The sequence below is a fragment of the Vitis vinifera genome, chromosome 17 (assembly GCF_030704535.1).
Source record: "Vitis vinifera cultivar Pinot Noir 40024 chromosome 17, ASM3070453v1".
Lineage (NCBI taxonomy): Eukaryota > Viridiplantae > Streptophyta > Magnoliopsida > Vitales > Vitaceae > Vitis > Vitis vinifera.
The window spans coordinates 12,445,630-12,464,487 of record NC_081821.1 but is presented as its reverse complement, the minus strand read 5'-3'; the positions used below and the strand labels follow the sequence as shown (position 1 = coordinate 12,464,487).

The 18,858-nt window shown below is 40.7% G+C and overlaps 1 protein-coding gene across 1 annotated transcript in view; it reads left to right on the top strand.

Moving 5' to 3' along the window:
- CALS10 (callose synthase 10) overlaps window positions 1-18,858 on the top strand; it is a 118,941-nt gene that overhangs the window by 81,538 nt on the left and 18,545 nt on the right. The window contains exons 32-35 of the mRNA XM_010664751.3: window positions 6,150-6,284; window positions 6,873-6,941; window positions 7,063-7,237; window positions 18,137-18,254. Of these exons, the coding sequence (XP_010663053.1) occupies window positions 6,150-6,284; window positions 6,873-6,941; window positions 7,063-7,237; window positions 18,137-18,254 (497 nt within the window). The remainder of the gene's footprint in view (window positions 1-6,149; window positions 6,285-6,872; window positions 6,942-7,062; window positions 7,238-18,136; window positions 18,255-18,858) is intronic.

The following is an 18,858-nucleotide window of genomic DNA, read 5'->3' as shown; positions in this document are numbered from 1 at the left end:
GAATAACAAAACTAAAACGGCTAACCCATGCTCGAGGAGATTATTTCAAGCCATATAGAGAACGGCGTAACCTGCACACTAAACCAGACTCCCCCTGAGCAACTAAACCAGGTGGTTGCTCCATATAAACTTCCTCAGCAAGATTCCCATGAAGGAAAGCATTTTTAATATCTAACTGATAAAGAGGCCAAGAACGCATAGCAACCATGGAGAGCAATAGACGAACAAAAGTTATTTTGGCAACAGGAGAGAAAGTGTCACCATAATCAGAACTATAAACCTAAGTATAGCCTTTAGCAACTAAGCGGGCCTTAAGGCGATCAACCTGACCATCAGGGCCAACTTTAACTGTGTAGACCCAGCGACAACCAACTGTAGATTTACTAGAGGGTAAAACAACAAGATCCCAAGTGCCATTGGAGTGTAAAGCAGTCATTTCATCTACCATTGCCTGTCGCCAGCCTGGATGGGAGAGAGCCTCAGGGGTGCTCTTGGGAAGAGAAACAGAAGATATAGCAGAAACAAATGCAGAATAAGGTGAAGATAATTGATGGTAACTCAAAAAATTGTAAATGAGATGAGGATTATGAGTAGATTGATTACCTTTTCGAAGAGCAATGGGTAAGTCAGCAGAAGGAGGCAGAGTCGGGGCAGGAGTAGCCAAAGGGATAGGAAGTGAGTTAGCAGGTACCTCGGCCAAAGAAGGAGAAACAACGACATGATGACGGCAATGATAAACCTTAAGTGGGCAAGAAGGCACTGCATCAGGTGGGGAGATAATGGGAAGGGGTAAGACTTCAGAAACAAGAAGAGACTTAGAGGTGGAGAAGAATGGTGAGTCCTCAAAGAAGGTGACATCAGCGGAGAGAAAGTAGCGATGAGTCTCAGAGGAATAACAACGATAACCCTTTTGAAGTCTGGAGTATCCCAAGAATATGCATTTTGTGGCTTTGGTAGAAAGTTTGTCCTGTCCAGGAGTGAGAATATGAACAAAGCAAGTACAACAAAAAACACGAGGAGGAAGGAAATAAAGTGGTTGGTCAGGGAAAAGAAGGGAATGAGGAATTTGATCATGTAATACAGATGAGGGCATATGATTAATCAAATAACATGCTGTAAGAACAATGTCCCCTCAAAAACGAAAAGGAACATTACTATGGAGAAGGAAAGTACGAGTTGTCTCAACAAGATGTCGATTCTGACGTTCAGCTACCCCATTTTGTTGAGGAGTATAAGCACAAGAAGATTGATGAAGGATCTCATGTTGGGACATAAATGAAGTAAATGGTGCATAAAAATATTCCCTGACATTGTCACTGCGTAACACACGAATAGAAATATTGAATTGGGTTTGGATTTCAGTATAAAATTTCTGGAAAATAGAGAATATCTCAGCTTGATTTTTCATTAAAAATAACCAAGTACATCGAGAATAGTCATCAATGAAAGTGACAAAATACTGAAATCCTAAAGTAAACGCGGTCCGACAGGGACCCCAAACATCAGTGTGGACAAGTTCAAAAGGAGACTTTGCCCTATTATTCAAACGCTTTGGGAACTAGACACAAGTATGTTTCCCAAGCTGACAGGACTCACACGCAAGCGACGACAAAGATGAAAAACGAGAGACCATTTTCTGGAACTTGGATAGACTAGGGTGGCCCAGGCGACTGTGGATGAGGAGGGGAGCATCAGTGGAAATGTAAATTGCAGGACTTGAAGGCGAGGTGAGGTGATAGAGGCCTTGAGACTCACGTCCTATGCCAATCGTCTTCCCGTACTCCAATCCTACAAGGTCACAAATTTATCAGAAAAAGTAATAGAGCAGTTAAGAGTATGAGTGATTTTCCTAATGGAGATAAGATTAAAGGAACACTCAGGAGTATAAATGACAGAAGTGAGAGGTAGAGAAGGGAGAGGATGTGTCAAACCAATGCCTTTAGCCACAGTTTGAGAACCATTGGATAAGGTAACAGTAGGTAAGGCAGATGTAGTAGTAATAGAAGAGAAAAGATCCTTATTACCGGATATGTGATCAGAAGCGCCAGAATGTAGAATCCAAGGTCCAAGAGAAGATGTGTGGGTAAGACAAGCAGAAGCATTACCAGTCTAGGCAACTGCATAGTTCTGAAAGGCACGCCTAGGCTTAGGGCGGCGCGACGCCACCCTCCGGCGCCTCGCCTGAAGAAAGGCGACGCCCCATCACGAAGGCGCCGCTTAAGCGTGCAAGGCGCTCGCCTCCGGCAAGGCGCGAGGTGGTCGGCCGAGTCGCCTCCGAGGGTCCGACCAGGTACACACTCCTCCTTCTCCTTCTTCTTCTTCTTCTTCTTCTTCTTCTTCTTCTCCCTCCTACCGTCAAGTTGCAGAGAGGAGGCGGGAGCCCTAAATTTTTTTTTTTATTTGCTTGGCCCAAAACGACGCCGTTTTGGACCCTGTTCATTTAAAAGAACAGGGACCAAAATGACGTCGTTTTGGAGCCTGTTTTTTTTTTAAAAAAAAAACAGGCCAAAACGACGCCGTTTTGGCCTGTTCCTCCCATCCAGCCCCCTTTTCTGGCTTTCTCAACCCGGGACCATTGCCATTCTTTGCCCTAGCCTCTTCTGTGTTAGAGAAGTGAAGAAGAAGAAGAAAAAGAAGAAGAAAAATAGGGGGAAAATAGGAGAAAAATAAAGGGGAAATAGTCACGTACCTTCCAGACCTCGGTATTTTTTTTTTTCTGCATTTTTTTCCATTCTTATCTCATAACTCTCATTGGTAATTTTAAAAAAAAATATAAATATTATATTTTGAGTTTTTGACATGAAAATTTTACAAAATAAAAAGCACTCATATGCATATTTGTTGTTAATGTGATATTTGATAATGTGATATGCATTTTTTTTTCAATTTTTTTTCTGAATTTAATTATAATTATTTTATTGTAGAGTATAGATAATTTGTTTGCAAGATGGATAATGAGACTGAAACTCAAGTGGACTCATATTATATAAAAATATATATGTAAATTAGGGTGCGCCTCACTTCACTAAAGCCCGCGCCTTAGATGCGCCTTGCGCCTCAGGCTCCAAGACTACTTTGCGCCTTGGTGCGCCTTGAGCCTTTTAAAACTATGGGCAACAGAAGCAACAGAAGTTGACTTAGTGGCCTGATAGCGGAGATAGTCATCATACTCACTGTCAGTGAGGGAAATACCCTGAGATGTGGAGGAACTGGGAGGCTGAGGTGACTAAGGATCAGATGACTGGGCCACGTGGGCAATGCGGGGAGGCCACCCATGTAACTGATAACACCGATCACGAGTGTGGCCAAACTTATTGCAATAGGTGCAATGAGGACGTTGACCTCTACCTCGGTTACCACTGCGTCCTCCTCGAGAGTTAGTTTGAGAAACTAACACAGAAGAATCTGAAATGTTATCAGATGGCAAAGTCTGAGTGGAAGAGATATGGAGGAGGCGAGCAAACACATCATCCAAGGATGGAATGGAGGAACTGCCAAGAATCTGATCGCGAACAGTCTCAAGATCTGGACGGAGGCCAATAAGCGTAAGAACCATGAAGAACTTGTCAATCTGTATTCGTTGATCCCCAACATCAGTAGTAAGAGGCATCACGGTTAAGAATTCCTCCTTAAGAGAGGCAATCTGGCAAATATAAGTAGATAAATCCATGTCTTGTCTGACATTGACAATAGAAGAAGTCACTTTATAAAGACGTTGGATATCATTCGTGTATAGCCCTTTCGCCTAATTCCAAAATTTAAAGCATGTTTTGTAGGCCCGAAGATGAAGCAGAATCTTAGGATCAACTGATTACCATAACACACTACATAATTGTGCATCTATCTTCCTCCATTGTACTCTGTCAACCTCAGGGATATCCACCTCCTACGTAACAAGGTGATCCTCATAACCTTGACCCATAAACCAAAGCTCCACAGAGGCAGACCAGGACAAATTATTTTCACTGCCAACCAATTTCTCCAAAGTAATCATAGGAGATCCAGATATAACAGAGGAAAAAATGGAACTTTTAGTAGCCATATCTACTTATCTGAAGAATGAAATATGTTTGGATCGAAGAGAGCCCTAATACGGCTTCAGATCGCGGCTAAAAGAAGAAAAACCGAGGATCCACGGCTATGAGAGACCAAATAGTAAAGAAAAACAAATGTGGCACTACTGGAAGGGTAGAAGAACACTTCCTAAGACACGTGCAGGGCTCAAGGTGGAGAAGAGGTCATCGGAGGTCGCCGAAAAGGTTGTTTAGAGGGCCGACGGAGACAAAAACCCCAAAAAATGCACTTGCAGGGCTCGGATGGCACAAGCACAGATGGAGGGTGGCTAGACGGAGTCAGGCGAGGCTGGAGGTAGAAGCGCGTGGCCGGAAAGTGCTCCATGCTCCCTCACGCACCGGCGTGCAAGGTTTAGGCCGTTGGAGAAGACACGCGCGTGGTTGGTGCGTGACTGAGAATCTCCCACCGGTGCGTTGACAAAACTTGAAGATCTTCTACTTGCTCACCTGATGGTATGGTTGGTGTCGAAAAAGGGCTTCGCCGGAAAAAGTCCCCGGAAAAGTCGCCGGCGGTGAGGGTTTTCTGATGACGATGTGGTTGATCGGAAAGCTTTAGGAGATGGGAAAGGTGACCGGAATGAAAATGGTCACTGAAAGGTTTCCCAGAATTGATTCATGGATAAATCGAAAATAATTAGGTTTTTTTCTCCCTACGCTCTGATACCATGTGAAAAGAGAGAAAATGGAGAATCCCTAATTTTTGTTATTCAAAAAATTGTTAATAATATACATTGGACTTGAGTATATATATATACATATTAGTGGGACCCACAATACAATAAGAAAAGAAAAGGAAAAGTAAATAACTGAAATAACTGTACACTATCTAACACAAGTAACATAATCTCTCATATTTAGAAAATAAACCAAATCTTGGATTTTATCCTTATTTAGAGAATAAGAATTATCCAAGATTCTTTGCAATTAGTAGTCTTCCTTTGGTTGTATTGTGATGCCATCTAATGCATGTATGCATGCGTCCAGATGCAAGCAATGCATTAATTTGTTACTTAAATTATAAGTTGGGGTATGCTAGTCTTACTAGCTTTTTTAATTATCTGTGGATGTGATCAATGCTCATTAAATGTTGAAATAAATGAGTGGCAAAGAGTAAAATAAATACAAGTGTTTTTCCATACCCATTAAACATTTTCCACTAACCAAGTGATAAAAATTGTAGTGAGAAATGGTAATAAAAGTAGGTATTTCCTTGTAAGATTGTTTTGTAACTATACCTTGAAAATCATGTTGTGAGCTGGGTAGGAGCATGATGGGATTCATGCATAAGTTGGTTCAATTAGTTTAGTGAATTCTATTGCTTTATTATCACCCTGTGGTATTTATGATCTCATGATGTTGGTTCATAAGTTTAGTGAATTCTATTGCTTTACTATATTGAATTGTATTGCTTTATTATCACCTTGTGGTATTATGATCTTGGCGGTTTTTGAATTCTAACCTACATCCTATGATTTTTTGGAACTGAAGTTGTGTGGATTGCTTTTCTTTTGTTTAACATTTGAAATATGTAGTCTCTTATATTATGTGTGCACAGATAAGGTCCTAGTTTTTTGCAAGGTCACTGATCTACTAACCACTTATGTTTGCTAGCTATAATGTTGACACGTTTTTAACATCTTTTTGTGGCTTTTGGCTGATGATCATTGGTTTTCATTCATGGTAGATATTGAATTCAACATATTATTTAGTTCTTGATGTCATTGTTTTGAGTGTGTGCTATGAAAGCTTGTCTCAATTTGTATCTCAGACATGCTACAAACCAGAAGCAGCTATTTCAATGTGGTGACCCACTTGCTGACCAGTTGTTGCTATGCATGTCCACTGTAGCTTAACAAATATCTTTCATGGATTAGCATCTGCCAGTTTTTACCATTACTTGATGTTTGGCTGTGACATTTTAGTTGGGCATTATGTACATGGTGGCTGAGACATCAATGCAAGGGTTCATTGTGTAAATTGTTGCATTCCGTTTCATTACTTCTGGAGTTATTTTATATGATATCTGATCGATTTATTTATTGGATATAGCTGAGAAACTTTCTTTTTCCATTATAGATGAATGGGAGAATTTCTTGGAACGCATTGGTCGGCTTGGGTCTAATGAGGATGCAGATCTTCAAGAAAGCTCTAGTGATTCGTTGGAGCTTCGGTTTTGGGCATCTTATCGAGGCCAGACTCTAGCTAGGACAGGTAGAATCCCTTGATAGTGATGCCATGTTCTTCTATTTTGCTAATGCATTTATCTAGAATGACAACGGGACAGGTTCGGGATGGATAACCCCCATCTTAACCCTGCCTTGCCCCATATACAACTATATATATATATATATATCTCTGTGTGTGTGTATGTACTATATTTTAATTTTTTTTATTATATTAAAAATAAATATTTTTATAAATAAATAAATATTATAAATTTTTATAACTTATTTTATTTGGGAAGATTATTTTCTTATTTTATGTAATAAAAAAGAACATGACAAAAAAATTAAACTATTTTTAAATTTAATTATATATAATCAAGGCAGGACAAAGCTAGGCAAGGCAATACCTAAAATCTCCCGAGCTTTAAAAAAAACCTAAATGTATGCTTAACCTGTTTATTTTGATCCTAAACTTGTCTTATTAGGGACAAGCCGGGGTGGGTATTCCAAAAAACCTGCCTCGTTGCCATCCCTCTATTTGATAATCATTTTATGGCAAATTTAGATGGGATCTTAGTGTTTTCTCCATCTGATTTTTGTCTGATATTGATCATTCTCATGGCTGCAAATACAGTGCGTGGTATGATGTATTATAGACGGGCTTTAATGCTACAAAGCTACTTGGAAAGTAGATCATTTGGAGGTATCTTTTCTTTTCTTTGTGTTTTTTCCTTCTATTTTTGGAGGAAATTCTTATCTTGACAATTAATTTCTTTGGAGAAAATGAATAGCTGTACTCATGTTTTTATTTTATATGTTAACAGTAGATGACAATAATTCTCTAGCCAACTTCCCCACAACTCAAGGATTTGAGCTGTCACGTGAAGCAAGGGCACAAGTAGATCTGAAGTTCACATATGTAGTATCGTGCCAAATTTATGGGCAACAGAAACAGAAGAAGGCTTCAGAGGCAGCTGATATTGCTCTTTTGTTGCAGAGGTATAATTATGCATTCATACTTATCTAGTTTACATTTTTGATAGGCAAATCAAATATACATATTAATGGAAGCATTCATCCTAAAAGAGGCACAACATTAGTAGCCAGGAAGTATGCAAAGCGCCGCAAGAGCCAAAGAGGGAAATAAACGGGAATAGGTACAGTTTGCACAATGAATGCCTGCCTTTATCCAAGTTATCTATGAAATCTTAATAAGATAGATTAGCAAACACCAACTAGACCAAGCAAACACGGTTTATGGTTTGTTATATTTTTTACTATTAATTTGTTGATCCCTTTTTTCCCTTTTTGGAAACAAAATCAGATTGTTAATTTCTATAACTTAGGATTAGATTTAGTAGCCCATAGGCCCTTACAGTAATTTGATATTAGGATTTAATAAGTGGCCTCCATAGTGTTAGATAGGTGCATGTCATGGGTGCCAAGTGCCAATTGGCTTGATATCTCTTTTCTAGCCCCTCAGCCTTGAAAATCCTGGCATGGCAATATAGTTTAAGATGAAAATAGAAAAAGAATGATATTTTGATAATTTTCAACTTATCAAAGTCTAGCTTATGTTCACAATAAAGGGGTGAAAGTAGCGAAGAAGAAGTTTGGTGAGGGAAGAGAATGCAGAGATTGGCTAGAATCAAGTTTCAGGTCTAGAAAGATGGAAGGTCCAAGGGGTGGAAGAAGGTGGTTTGCTGTGGAGTCTAAATCTTTTGAGCTGTTGATTGATGTTGTTGGAGGAAAGTTGAGAGGATGCATTTGGGAGAAATGCAGAGGACTAACCTCTTGGATCAGATTTGGGGATGAGAGTCTTAGTTGTTTGTTGGCTGGAGTTGAGACTTGCTGTAGAGGTAGTGATGATAGAAGATGGTCCCTCGTCTGGGAAGAGGGGGGAAGGAAGTATAGTTTGGAGCATCGTTTAAATGAGGCGGGAAGATTTATCCTTTGCTCTGTTCGGGATATAGAGGCAAAACGTTTCTGCCCAATTTTTCTAGAAGGGAAGGGGTCGTTTGGTGGTTGGAATATCTTGGCAAAGAAGTTGAGAGAGGTTGGGGTAGTCCCCACTGGAGGTTTAAAGGATCCTCTCTCGCTCGAGGGGCTTTTGAAGGAAAAGGAGCTAATGCCAAGGACCTATGCGGATGTTGCAAAATCAAAAACGGGTAGGTTAGGAGATAAGGTCTGGTTGGAGTTGGGAAGAAGGGAGATGAATGGAAGACTAGAACAGTTGGATCATTGTTTAGTGGGTAGATGGGAAAATGTTTCGATCCCTTTCCCTAAGTTGGTTTTTCTGAAAAATTAGGCTGCAGCTTGGCTCCTCAAAGGGAGGTTGAACATTGTTGGGTTGGGAAGAGGACTCTTCTTTTTTGAGTTTTGAGTTGTTAAGTGAGGCTGAGCGTGTTCTTGCCAGAGGGAAGAGAAGGGTGAAAGACAATGTCTTATTCTTCGAAAAATGGTACCCGAGGGTGGGGTGTTTTTGTAATGGAACCGACGCTAACGAGGCTTGGGTGAGAGTGCTGGGTCTCCCACTTCACTTTTGGAGCCACAAGGTGTTTAAATTAATAGGTGATGGTTGTGGTGAATTCATAGCAGTGGATGAAAACACAGATTCTATGGCAAAGTTGCAATGGGTTAGAATTTTGGTGAAGGTGGTTAGTAGGGACTTACCTACCTCTGTTCAGATTGTGGTTGGAACGGGGTGTTTCACAGTCCATCCGTGGTGGGAATCCCTGCCTTCGTTTTCTCAGGTGGTGTCGACGGGATGTATTCTTGGGGAGGGGGTTCCAGTGGTTGAAGAAGAAGCAAGGGGAAGACCACGTGCCGTGTGTACTGGAAGAGTGTTGGAGAAGGAGGTGCAATCCAAGGTGCAAACTGGAGTACAAGTCGTGTCGCCCTATGGAAGTTCTTCAAAAAGCGCCATAGGCTTTTTCTCTGACTACTCTGTAGGGGGGTCTGGTCCTGAGGCGATTGATGGAAAAGGGAGCCTAAGGAATAGGGGTCAAGGTGCAGGGGGTGTAGACAAAGTGGGTGGATTAGGTTCTGGGCTTGAAAAAGTTAAAATTGGGCCTAATCTTTAGGAGGCCTAGAATAGAAGTGGGCTAGGGGAGGGTTGTCACATAACTGATCTTGTGGAGGCCCCGTTGAAAGGGAAGGTTAGTGAGCCAAGTGTCACAAGATGATTCAAATGAGCCTCCCCATGGGCTTATATAGAGCCAGGAAGCTTCTGGAGACTCCTAGAGTGAGAAGAGAGTGTGGAAGGTTCTAGAGATGCCTGGAGGAATCCACACAACTCTACACTATAGCGGAAGACATGAGAGGAATTCATAGCCTTCTAGAGAATTCCAGAGGTCTCTTGTATATTCTTGTACATAGGCTTGTACCTAGAATGATGTAGGACATTCTAGAATATACTTGAATTGTAAGGAACCCTCCAAGGTTCCAGAGAGTTCCATTGGTGCCTGTAAATAGGTGAGGGCCTCATTTGGCCAAGGCACCAAGCAAGTGAGTCTTCAAAGCACTTGTAAAGGCTTCCTTAAGTAATAAGAGCTTCCATTCTCTAAGAGTTGCCTACTAAGCTTCTTAAGCTTTCGAGTCGTGAGCATCTTAACCTAGCAAGCTAAGCATTGGGAGCAAGGCTGACTTAGCAAGATCAAGCGTCTTGACTTGCCTAAGTGTCACACGAGCTAACGACTAAGTCCGTGACACAAGGCCCATCTTATTAAAAGGATGGGTAGTGGGTTGTGAAGAGAGGCCCTTTTTACGGAAGGGTTCCTTAGTGGGCTGTGAGGGGTTGCCCGAAATGGGCTTTGGGCATGGAGGAGGGGGCTTAAAAGGAGATAGGGCTCTTTTCTCTTCAGCGGTGACAAAGATGGAAGTTAGGGCTTCAGAGGAGGATTTGCGTGCTCAAATCAGAGAGGATATGGGGCTCGTCTACTTTCTCGAAGGGGCTATGAAGGAATCTGAGTTGTTAACGATGATCGCTAGTGCGAAGATCACGGATGAAGCGCTGGCAGCCGAGGCATCCAGGTAAGATTCCTTTCCCGTTGTCTTCGAGGGGGATTGGGACATCTTCTCTTTCCTCTTGGTTTGATCGGGCTTTGGTGGTGGGGGATTTTTCTGGTTCGGGAGGGGTGGACACCATTGAAGGAGTTAATTTTCAAGCTCCGTTGTGTGCTGTGTTGACTGATGGAAGTTCATGGGTGATGGAAACAGAGGAGGAAAAGTCTTTGGTTGAGATTAGAGTAAGGGAAGAAGTTGATGAGCCCGAGTTTGATGAGGCACGACAAAAAAGGGAGGTTTCTAATAGTAGCTTGGATGATAGTAGTTTGGCTAAGTTTAGCAAATCTTTGGGGTTTACGACAGAAGGTGTTGAAGGGGAAATCCTTAAATTGCTTCTAAGATTGAAAAGAAGAAGAGACCAAGGTAAGAAGAGGGGATCTTTAGGGACCACTAAGTTTGATCGAGAAGTAAAAAAGTTAGAATGTTCGATTAATTACGACGAGGTGAGCAGAGAGAATGGTACGGACAAAAGAGGAGGGGATAGAGCTCTGTGTTTTAAATGAAGATTAAGATCTTATCTTGGAATGTTCGAGGGGTAAATGACAGAAACAAAAGGAAAATAATTAAAGCATTTATTAGGTCCCAAAAAGTGGATTTGGTTTGTCTGTAGGAGACTAAAATGACAGAGATGTCTCTAGGGATGGTGCGAAGTTTAGGAGTGGGGAGCCTTGAATGCAAGGGGTGTAGTTGGAGGGGTGGTAGTTTTCTGGGATAACAGAGTGTTGGAGTTGGTAGGGATGGAGGTGGGTCTTTTCTCCATTTCCTGTCGTTTCAAAAATTGTGAAGATGGTTTTGTATGGATTTTTTCAGGAATATATGGTCCCACTATGAAAAGATTTAGAGAATTTTTTTGGGAAGAGTTAGGGGCCATTCGTGGGCTTTGGAATGACCCTTGGTGCATTGGAGGAGACTTCAATATGATCAGATTTCCAGATGAGCGAAGAAGAGGAGGGAGGGTGTCTCCATCAATGAGAAGATTCTCGGAGGTGATAGATGATCTGGATTTGAGGGATCTCCCTCTTCAGGGGGGCCCGTTTACTTGGAGTGGTGGGTGGAATAGTCAAGCTATGTCAAGACTGGATCGGTTTCTGGTGTCGGAAGACTGGGAGGGCCATTTCAGTGGGGTGGTGCAATGTACCCTTCTCAGGCTAGTGTCTGATCACGTTCCCATCCTATTGGATGGGGGAAGGGTGAGGAGAGGGCCAACCCCTTTTCGATTCGAAAACATGTGGTTGAAGGGGTGGTGGCAAGGTTTAAGTTTTAGTGGATTCTTTAGTTTCATTATTCCAGAGAAATTAAAGGCTCTAAAGGCTATTTTAAAAACTTGGAACAAGGATGTTTTTGGGAAGGTGGAGGTGAACAAGAGATTGGCCTTGGACAAAGTGGCTCTCTGGGATGCTCAGGAAAAATTGTGTTCTTTATCTATGGAGGAGCTGGAAGCTAAAATGGAAGCGAAGGGGGATTATAAGAAATGGGCTCTTATGGAGGAGATTTCTTGGAGATAAAAATCAAGAGAAGTGTGGTTGAGGGAGGGTGATAGAAATACGGGCTTTTTTCACAGGATGGCCAATTCCCATAGAAGGAGAAATTGTTTGTCTAAGATCAAAATAAATGGAACCTGGTTAACAGAAGAGCAGGATATTAAGGGGGGTGTGGTTAGTGCTTTCAAGGAACTGTTGACAGATCCGGGTGATTGGCATCCAACTTTGGAAGGTTTGGATTTTGATAGAATTGACATTGAGGAAGCAGCTAGATTGGAGGAGGTATTTACAGAGGAAGAGGTTTTTTCAACTCTCTTTGATCTGAATGGAGATAAGGCTCCTGATCTAGATGGATTCTCTCTAAGTTTCTGGCAGTTTAGCTGGGACTTTGTGAAAGAGGAGATGATAGGTTTTTTGAAAGAGTTCCATGAGCATGGCAGATTTGTAAGGAGTTTGAATTCCACTTTCCTGGTTCTAATCCCAAAAAATCCGGGCGCGGAGGACCTTAGAGATTTCAGATCGATTAGTTTGGTGGGAGGCTTGTATAAACTGTTGGCAAAAGTGCTAGCTAATAGGCTTAAGAAGGTAGTGGGAAAGGTGGTGTCTTCAGCTCAAAATGCTTTCGTTGAAGGAAGACAAATTCTTGATGCTACCTTAATTGCCAATAAGGCAATAGACTCTTTGTTGAAACGGAATGAGAGTGGGGTGTTGTGCAAGTTGGATATAGAGAAGGCATATGATCACTTGAACTGAAATTTTTTGTTGTTTGTGTTGCAAAGAATGGGTTTTGGAGAGTAGTGGACTGGTTGGATTTCCTGGTGCATTTCCACAATAACATTTTCTGTTTTGATCAATGGCACCCCGGCGGGATTCTTCAACAGTTCAAGGGGACTGTGTCAGGGGGATCCACTTTCTCCCTACTTATTTGTGATCGGGATGGAGGCTCTTAGTAGGCTCATCTTTAGAGTAGTGAGGGGGGGTATCTTTCAGGCTACAAGATAAAGGGAAGAAGTGGTGATGGGGTTTTGGTCTCTCACTTGCTGTTTGCTGATGATACTTTAGTCTTTTGTGAAGCTTCCCAAGATCAGATGGTTTACTTAAGCTAGTTGTTGATGTAGTTTGAAGCCATTTCAGGTTTGAGAATCAGCTTGGATAAGAGTGAAATTTTGCCGGTGGGGAGAGTTGAGAATCTGGAAGTTTTGGCTCTTGAGGTTGGTTGTAAAGTGGGAAGGCTACCATCTTCTTACTTGGATCTTCCTTTGGGTGCGCATCATAAGTCCATTATTGTTTGGGATGGGGTGGAAGAGAGATTTCGGAGAAGGTTTGCCATGTGGAAAAGACAATTTATCTCTAAAGGAGGGAGGATCACCTTAATCCGAAGCACACTGTCTAGTATGCTTATCTATTTGATGTCCTTATTGCGGATCCCAAGAGTGGTTAGTTTAAGATTGGAAAAGATTCAAAGGGATTTTTTGTGGGGAGGGGGGGTGCTTTGGAGAGGAAGCCTCATCTAGTTAAGTGGGATACCGTATGTTTGGACAAAAGGAAGGGTGGTTTGGGAGTTAGATGTCTTTCTACTCTCAATAGGGCCCTGTTATGTAAGTGGAACTGGCGCTTTGTGAATCAAAGGGAGACTCTTTGGAGGAATGTCATTAGTAGGAAGTATGGGGAGGAAGAAGGGGATTGGTATACTAGAGAAGTTAGGGAGGGTATTGAAGTAGGTTTATGGAAAGAAATAAGGAAGGAAGTGTCTCTTCTGCAAAACAAAGTTGTTTTTTCTGTGGGGGATGGTAGAAAGGTGAAATTTTGGAAAGATAATTGGTGTGGGAACTTCGCTCTTTGTAATTCTTTTCCCTCTTTGTATGCATTTGCGTCTTACAAAGAGGCTTGGTTAGTGGAGTTATGGGACTCTTCGGGAGAGGAAGGGGTTTGGAGTCCTAGGTTCTCTAGGTCCTTCAATGACTGGGAGGTGGAAGAGGTGGAGAGATTACTGTTGACAATCCGGGGAAGGAGGCTTAACCCTCTTTTGGAAGATAGAGTGCTGTGGAAAGAGACTAAGGATGGGATATTCCTAGTTAAATCTCTTTATAGTGCTCTAGTTTCTAGAAGTATTGTTCAGTTTCCTAATAGCATTATTTGGAGTCCTTGTGTTCCTACCAAAGTGGGTTTTTTTGCTTGGGAAGCCTCTTGGGGTAAGGTGTTAACTTTGGATCAACTTAAGAAGAGGGGGTGGATCTTAGCTAACAGATGCTTTCTTTGTTGTGTGGAAGAAGAGTCTATTGATCATATCCTTATTCATTGCACTAAGGCAAGAGTTTTATAGGACTTATTGTTTGCTATTTTTGGAGTTAATTAGGTTCTTCCTCTTTCGGTTAGAGATACCCTTCTTGGTTGGCGTGGGTTTAATATGGGGAAGAAGCGTAGAAAGGTGTGAAAGGCAGCCCCTTTGTGTCTTTGTTTTGGGCGATTTGGAAGGAAAGAAATAGGATTGCTTTTGAGAATGAGGAGCTCTTGATTCATAGGTTGAAAAATTCTTTTGTATGTAATCTTTGGCTTTGGACTAAGTCGGTTGTAAATGAAGGTCCTCTTCCTTTATTCAGTTTTTTTGATTGGTTGGGTTCTAGATGAGGGCTGGTGATTTTTGTATCCCCTCTTCTTTTGTTTGTGCCTTATGGCGCCTCTTGTATACCTCCTGTATGCTTTTAGGTCAGCCTTAAGGTGCCCTTTTTCTAATATATTTCTTTCTCTGTGTTTTTACTTATCAAAAAAAAAGTAAGGAAGAAGAGAAACCAAGGATTTTGACAATAGGACAATGTTAATTGTTGAGGTTGTGTGTGGGCATAGTTTTTTTGGTTGTTTAAAGGCTCAACTTTCTAAGTTTGACATATCTTAGGCCTCAGTAATTTTACTGAAATTTTTTGTTACCTATTGGGGATTATAACGTTCCATAGTTGCTAAAAAATTACGAAAGTTCTTGTCTTGATTGATGCAACTACTGAGTGGGTGAATAGGTAGTCCAAGCAAGAAATCCACAAATTTAAAACTTTTTTTTGGATTTTATTATGTTTTAACAAATATAGTAAAAGTTGATCTATCCCGTGCACATTTAAAAATCAATCGTTCAAATACACATCGGATTTAATGTAGAAAGACCACCTATTGGATTTGCCAAAAATTGTACAGATGTAAGAAACCACAAATGGCTAATCAATTTCAAATAATCTACCATCTTTGAAAGAAAGTTACACGGTTTTACTTGATCCCAATGCGCCTACGCCCTAGGGTCTAATATCAGTTAGTACTTACACTCTTCTTTCACATCCTTAACAAAACTTCTCGTGGATGAACACCTAAGCCGCATGCTGGGCCTAGCGGATCTAATACCTTTTCTTCTGGATGATGAAATCCTTCAAGATTGCTCTTGAAAGGTTGAGAGATGGAGTACTAGGGCAAAGAGGATGACTATCTCTATATCTACCATAGTGTCTTTCTCAGCCTCTTCGAGCTAATGATTAGGATCTATTGGTGTGCTTGCTAGTTTACACGCCAACTTCCCTGTTTCTCTAAAAAGGTCTGTTACATATTTCTGTTGAGAAATAAAATTTCCTTACATAGAGTGTGCAACCTCAATTCCAAGGAAGTATTTCAAGCTTTCTAACTTTTTGATTTCAAATTCCTTTGTCAAGCATGGTTTCAAGGTCTGTTTCTCTAGTTCATCATTTCCCATCAAGATGATGTTGTTTACATATACCAAAAGAGTTGTGACTCCCCTTGAATTTGAATGCTTGATGAACAATGTATGATCTCCCTGACTTTGTTTGTATCCCATGTTTTTCATTACTTTTTCAAATCTTCCAAACCATGCCCTTGGAGATTGTTTTAGCCTGTATAAAGCTTTCTTCAATTTATACACCTTTTTAGTGGTTAGGTCATTGCCAAATCCAAGAGGAAATTTCTTCTTCCAAGTCTCCATGCAAAAATGCATTTTTGATGTCTAACTGTTGTAGATCCTAGTTGTAGTTAGCTGCTAATGATAGCAGAATTCTTACAGTGTTCATCTTTGCAACTGGGGAAAGGTCTCTAGATATGTCTAAGTGTATCCCTTGGCCACCAATCTCGCCTCATACCTCTCTAATGATCCATCTACTTTATATTTAACAATATAATAAACCCATTTGCATTCTACTAGTCTTTTTCTTGCAGGCAAATCTACCAACTCCCAAGTTTTATTTTTCTCCAAGGCCTTCATTTCTGCATTCATGGCTTGTTTCCAATTTTCATCAAATAAAGCCTCAAATAGAGTGGTAGGAATTTCGATATTGTTCAAACTTGTAAGAAAACTCTTATTGGACTTAAACAACTTTTTGAATGACACAACATAGGAAAGTGGATATAAGGGACGTTTAGTACATTCCCCCATTCCTTTCCTGATGGAAATAGGATGTTCAAACTCAGTTTGTAAGGGAGGAGGAGAAATTGATACTTCATTTCCAGAAGTCGGTTTAGGTTCTTGGATTTGTATAAGTTTAAGGACTGCAACTTTCTTCCTTGAGTATACTTTTGCCGGTCATTCAATTCTCAACAAGCTCAGTGGGCAACGACTCAAGTTCAGGGACAAGATTAATGGGTGACGACTCAGGTTCAGAGGCAAAGGGTACAAGTATTGGACCAGTGACTTTAGGAGAGTCAATGGGAAAGGGATCAATGAAATAGGAATCTCGATTCCTGTCTTCCTTGAAGGAATTCTCCCCTTGAAGATAAGGAGCGGAAAAATGTGATGAGTACCTGGGTTTGGTCCCCTTTCATTAGATGGTAGTTTATATATATTGTTTTTTCCTACCAAAAAAAAAGGGGGGGAAAAAGAAATAAAGAAAGGAAGAACAAAAGAAAGAAAAGAATATGTCCATGTGAGGGCAGGAATAGCACCAGTTAAGGATAGGATGAGGGAGAACTCAAAAAAGTGCAATGGATAGCAAGAAATCTGCTAGTTCAGATCGACTCAAAGTCAAGGTGCTTAAAGGATGAAATGAAGATCAACAAAATGGGTGGTCTTGAATTTCTTGAGGACATGGCCATGGACAGAGCTGTATAGTGGACATGTGATCATGTCAGTGCACATGGTTGGTCTATAAGGATTTTTTGTTGTTGTTATTTTTGTTGCTATGTGGTTATATTAGGCTAAAGATATTATCTCACAGCCATAGTTACAAAAGGTGTGGGTTTTCAGGCTGACAAAGGTAGAAGGTTTCCTAGAGCCTAGGAGCCCAAGTCCATGTGAGGGCAGGAATAGCACCAGTTAAGGATAGGATGAGGGAGAACTCAAAAATGTGCAATGGATAGCAAGAAATCTGCTAGTTCAGATTGACTCAAAGTCAAGGTGCTTAAAGGATGAAATGAAGATCAACAAAATGGGTGGTCTTGAATTTCTTGAGGACATGGCCATGGACAGAGCTGTATAGTGGACATGTGATCATGTCAGTGCACATGGTTGGTCTATAAGGATTTTTTGTTGTTATTTTTGTTGCTATGTGGTTATATTAGGCTAAAGATATTATCTCATAGCCATAGTTACAAAAGGTGTGGGTTTTCAGGCTGACAAAGGTAGAAGGTTTCCTAGAGCCTAGGAGCCCAAGGCATGTGCTTGAGTGATGTGAAGCACAAACCAATGTATTTGGCAAATAATATTAAGAAATTGTGAACAGTTAACTAATGTTATCATATAAAATTTGACATACTAGTTCTGTGTTGTAATAATCACCAAAAGGTATTCAAATTCCAGCACAATGGCATAGGATATATCAAAATCACAAGAGCAACAAACTCTAGTTCTCATTAAACCATATGAATTTACTTTGGACAAAAATTTAGATTAACAACAAACAAAATGAACTAAGTAGCAACTATAACAATGGAAGGATTCTCAGGAGAATTGCCGAATAATTCTATCATTTTTGCATTGTGTAGAGAGAGAAACAGAGGGAGGGAGGGAGGGAAGGAGGGGCAAAGGGGTGTGTTCAGCAGGCATGCCTTGGGAATGCTCTATGCCAGAGTCAGAGTGCTGGTACCTAGGCTTGCTTTTCATAACTCCGCTCACAGCCTTGCCTAGTCTTGCACAACACAATCATAAAGCTGACATGGATTACCAGAGGGAAATTATGATATGATAGAATAACATAGCCTGTATGCTTTGGTGGATTTTTTTAGCATTGCTCAATTTGTTCATTTTTGTTATGCTATCCCTAAACATAACTAATTTTCTTCCACTTCTAAATTTTGGTATGTAAGTAGCATGATGGATTATTTCTTGTTACTAACTTCATTGCTGGGGATTTATTTCATTTGTTTGTTGTAGGAATGAGGCACTTCGAGTTGCTTTCATACATGTTGAAGACAATGGTGCAACTGATGGAAAGACTACAAAAGAATACTATTCAAAGCTTGTGAAAGCTGATGGAAATGGGAAAGATCAGGTAGACAACATTGTTAATTGACCCACATGGTGTTCATATTTTCTTCTGCCTTAGGTTTCTGATTATGTATCATTCCATTGTTTTGATAGTTAATTTTTTAATAAGGTGATAACTTGAACAAGTTGCCCCTAATCAGGCTAATAAACTGCAACCAAGTTATTGATGAGTTTTATTTGATAGTATTCTTCCTGACAATAGATAAGTAGATTGGTATCTGCTCTATAAATTGTATGTTAATTTTCTGCTTAAAATGATAAAGGAAAACCTTAACTCTATATACTATCTGGTTTCAATGTCTAGCGGCTTAGATGTCCTTCTAACAATCCAGCCACTTGTTAGCACTTGGTCAAAGAAGCTTTTATTGTTGTAATTAGTGTCTTCAGTAGTCAGTGGAACATCTTGTTCTGTATGTATTGGTGTTCAACTGAACCATTTGCGTATTAGAACCCTGAACCTCACAAAATTTTGACCTACCACAACCCCCCCCCCCCCCCCCCCCCCTCCCCTTTCTCATGCTCAAGCATATTGCTGCTGGAGATATCTGATTCCTTTTAGGGTCCTAAAGTTTATACACAAGAAGAATTTGATGGGCCCGCATAGCAAG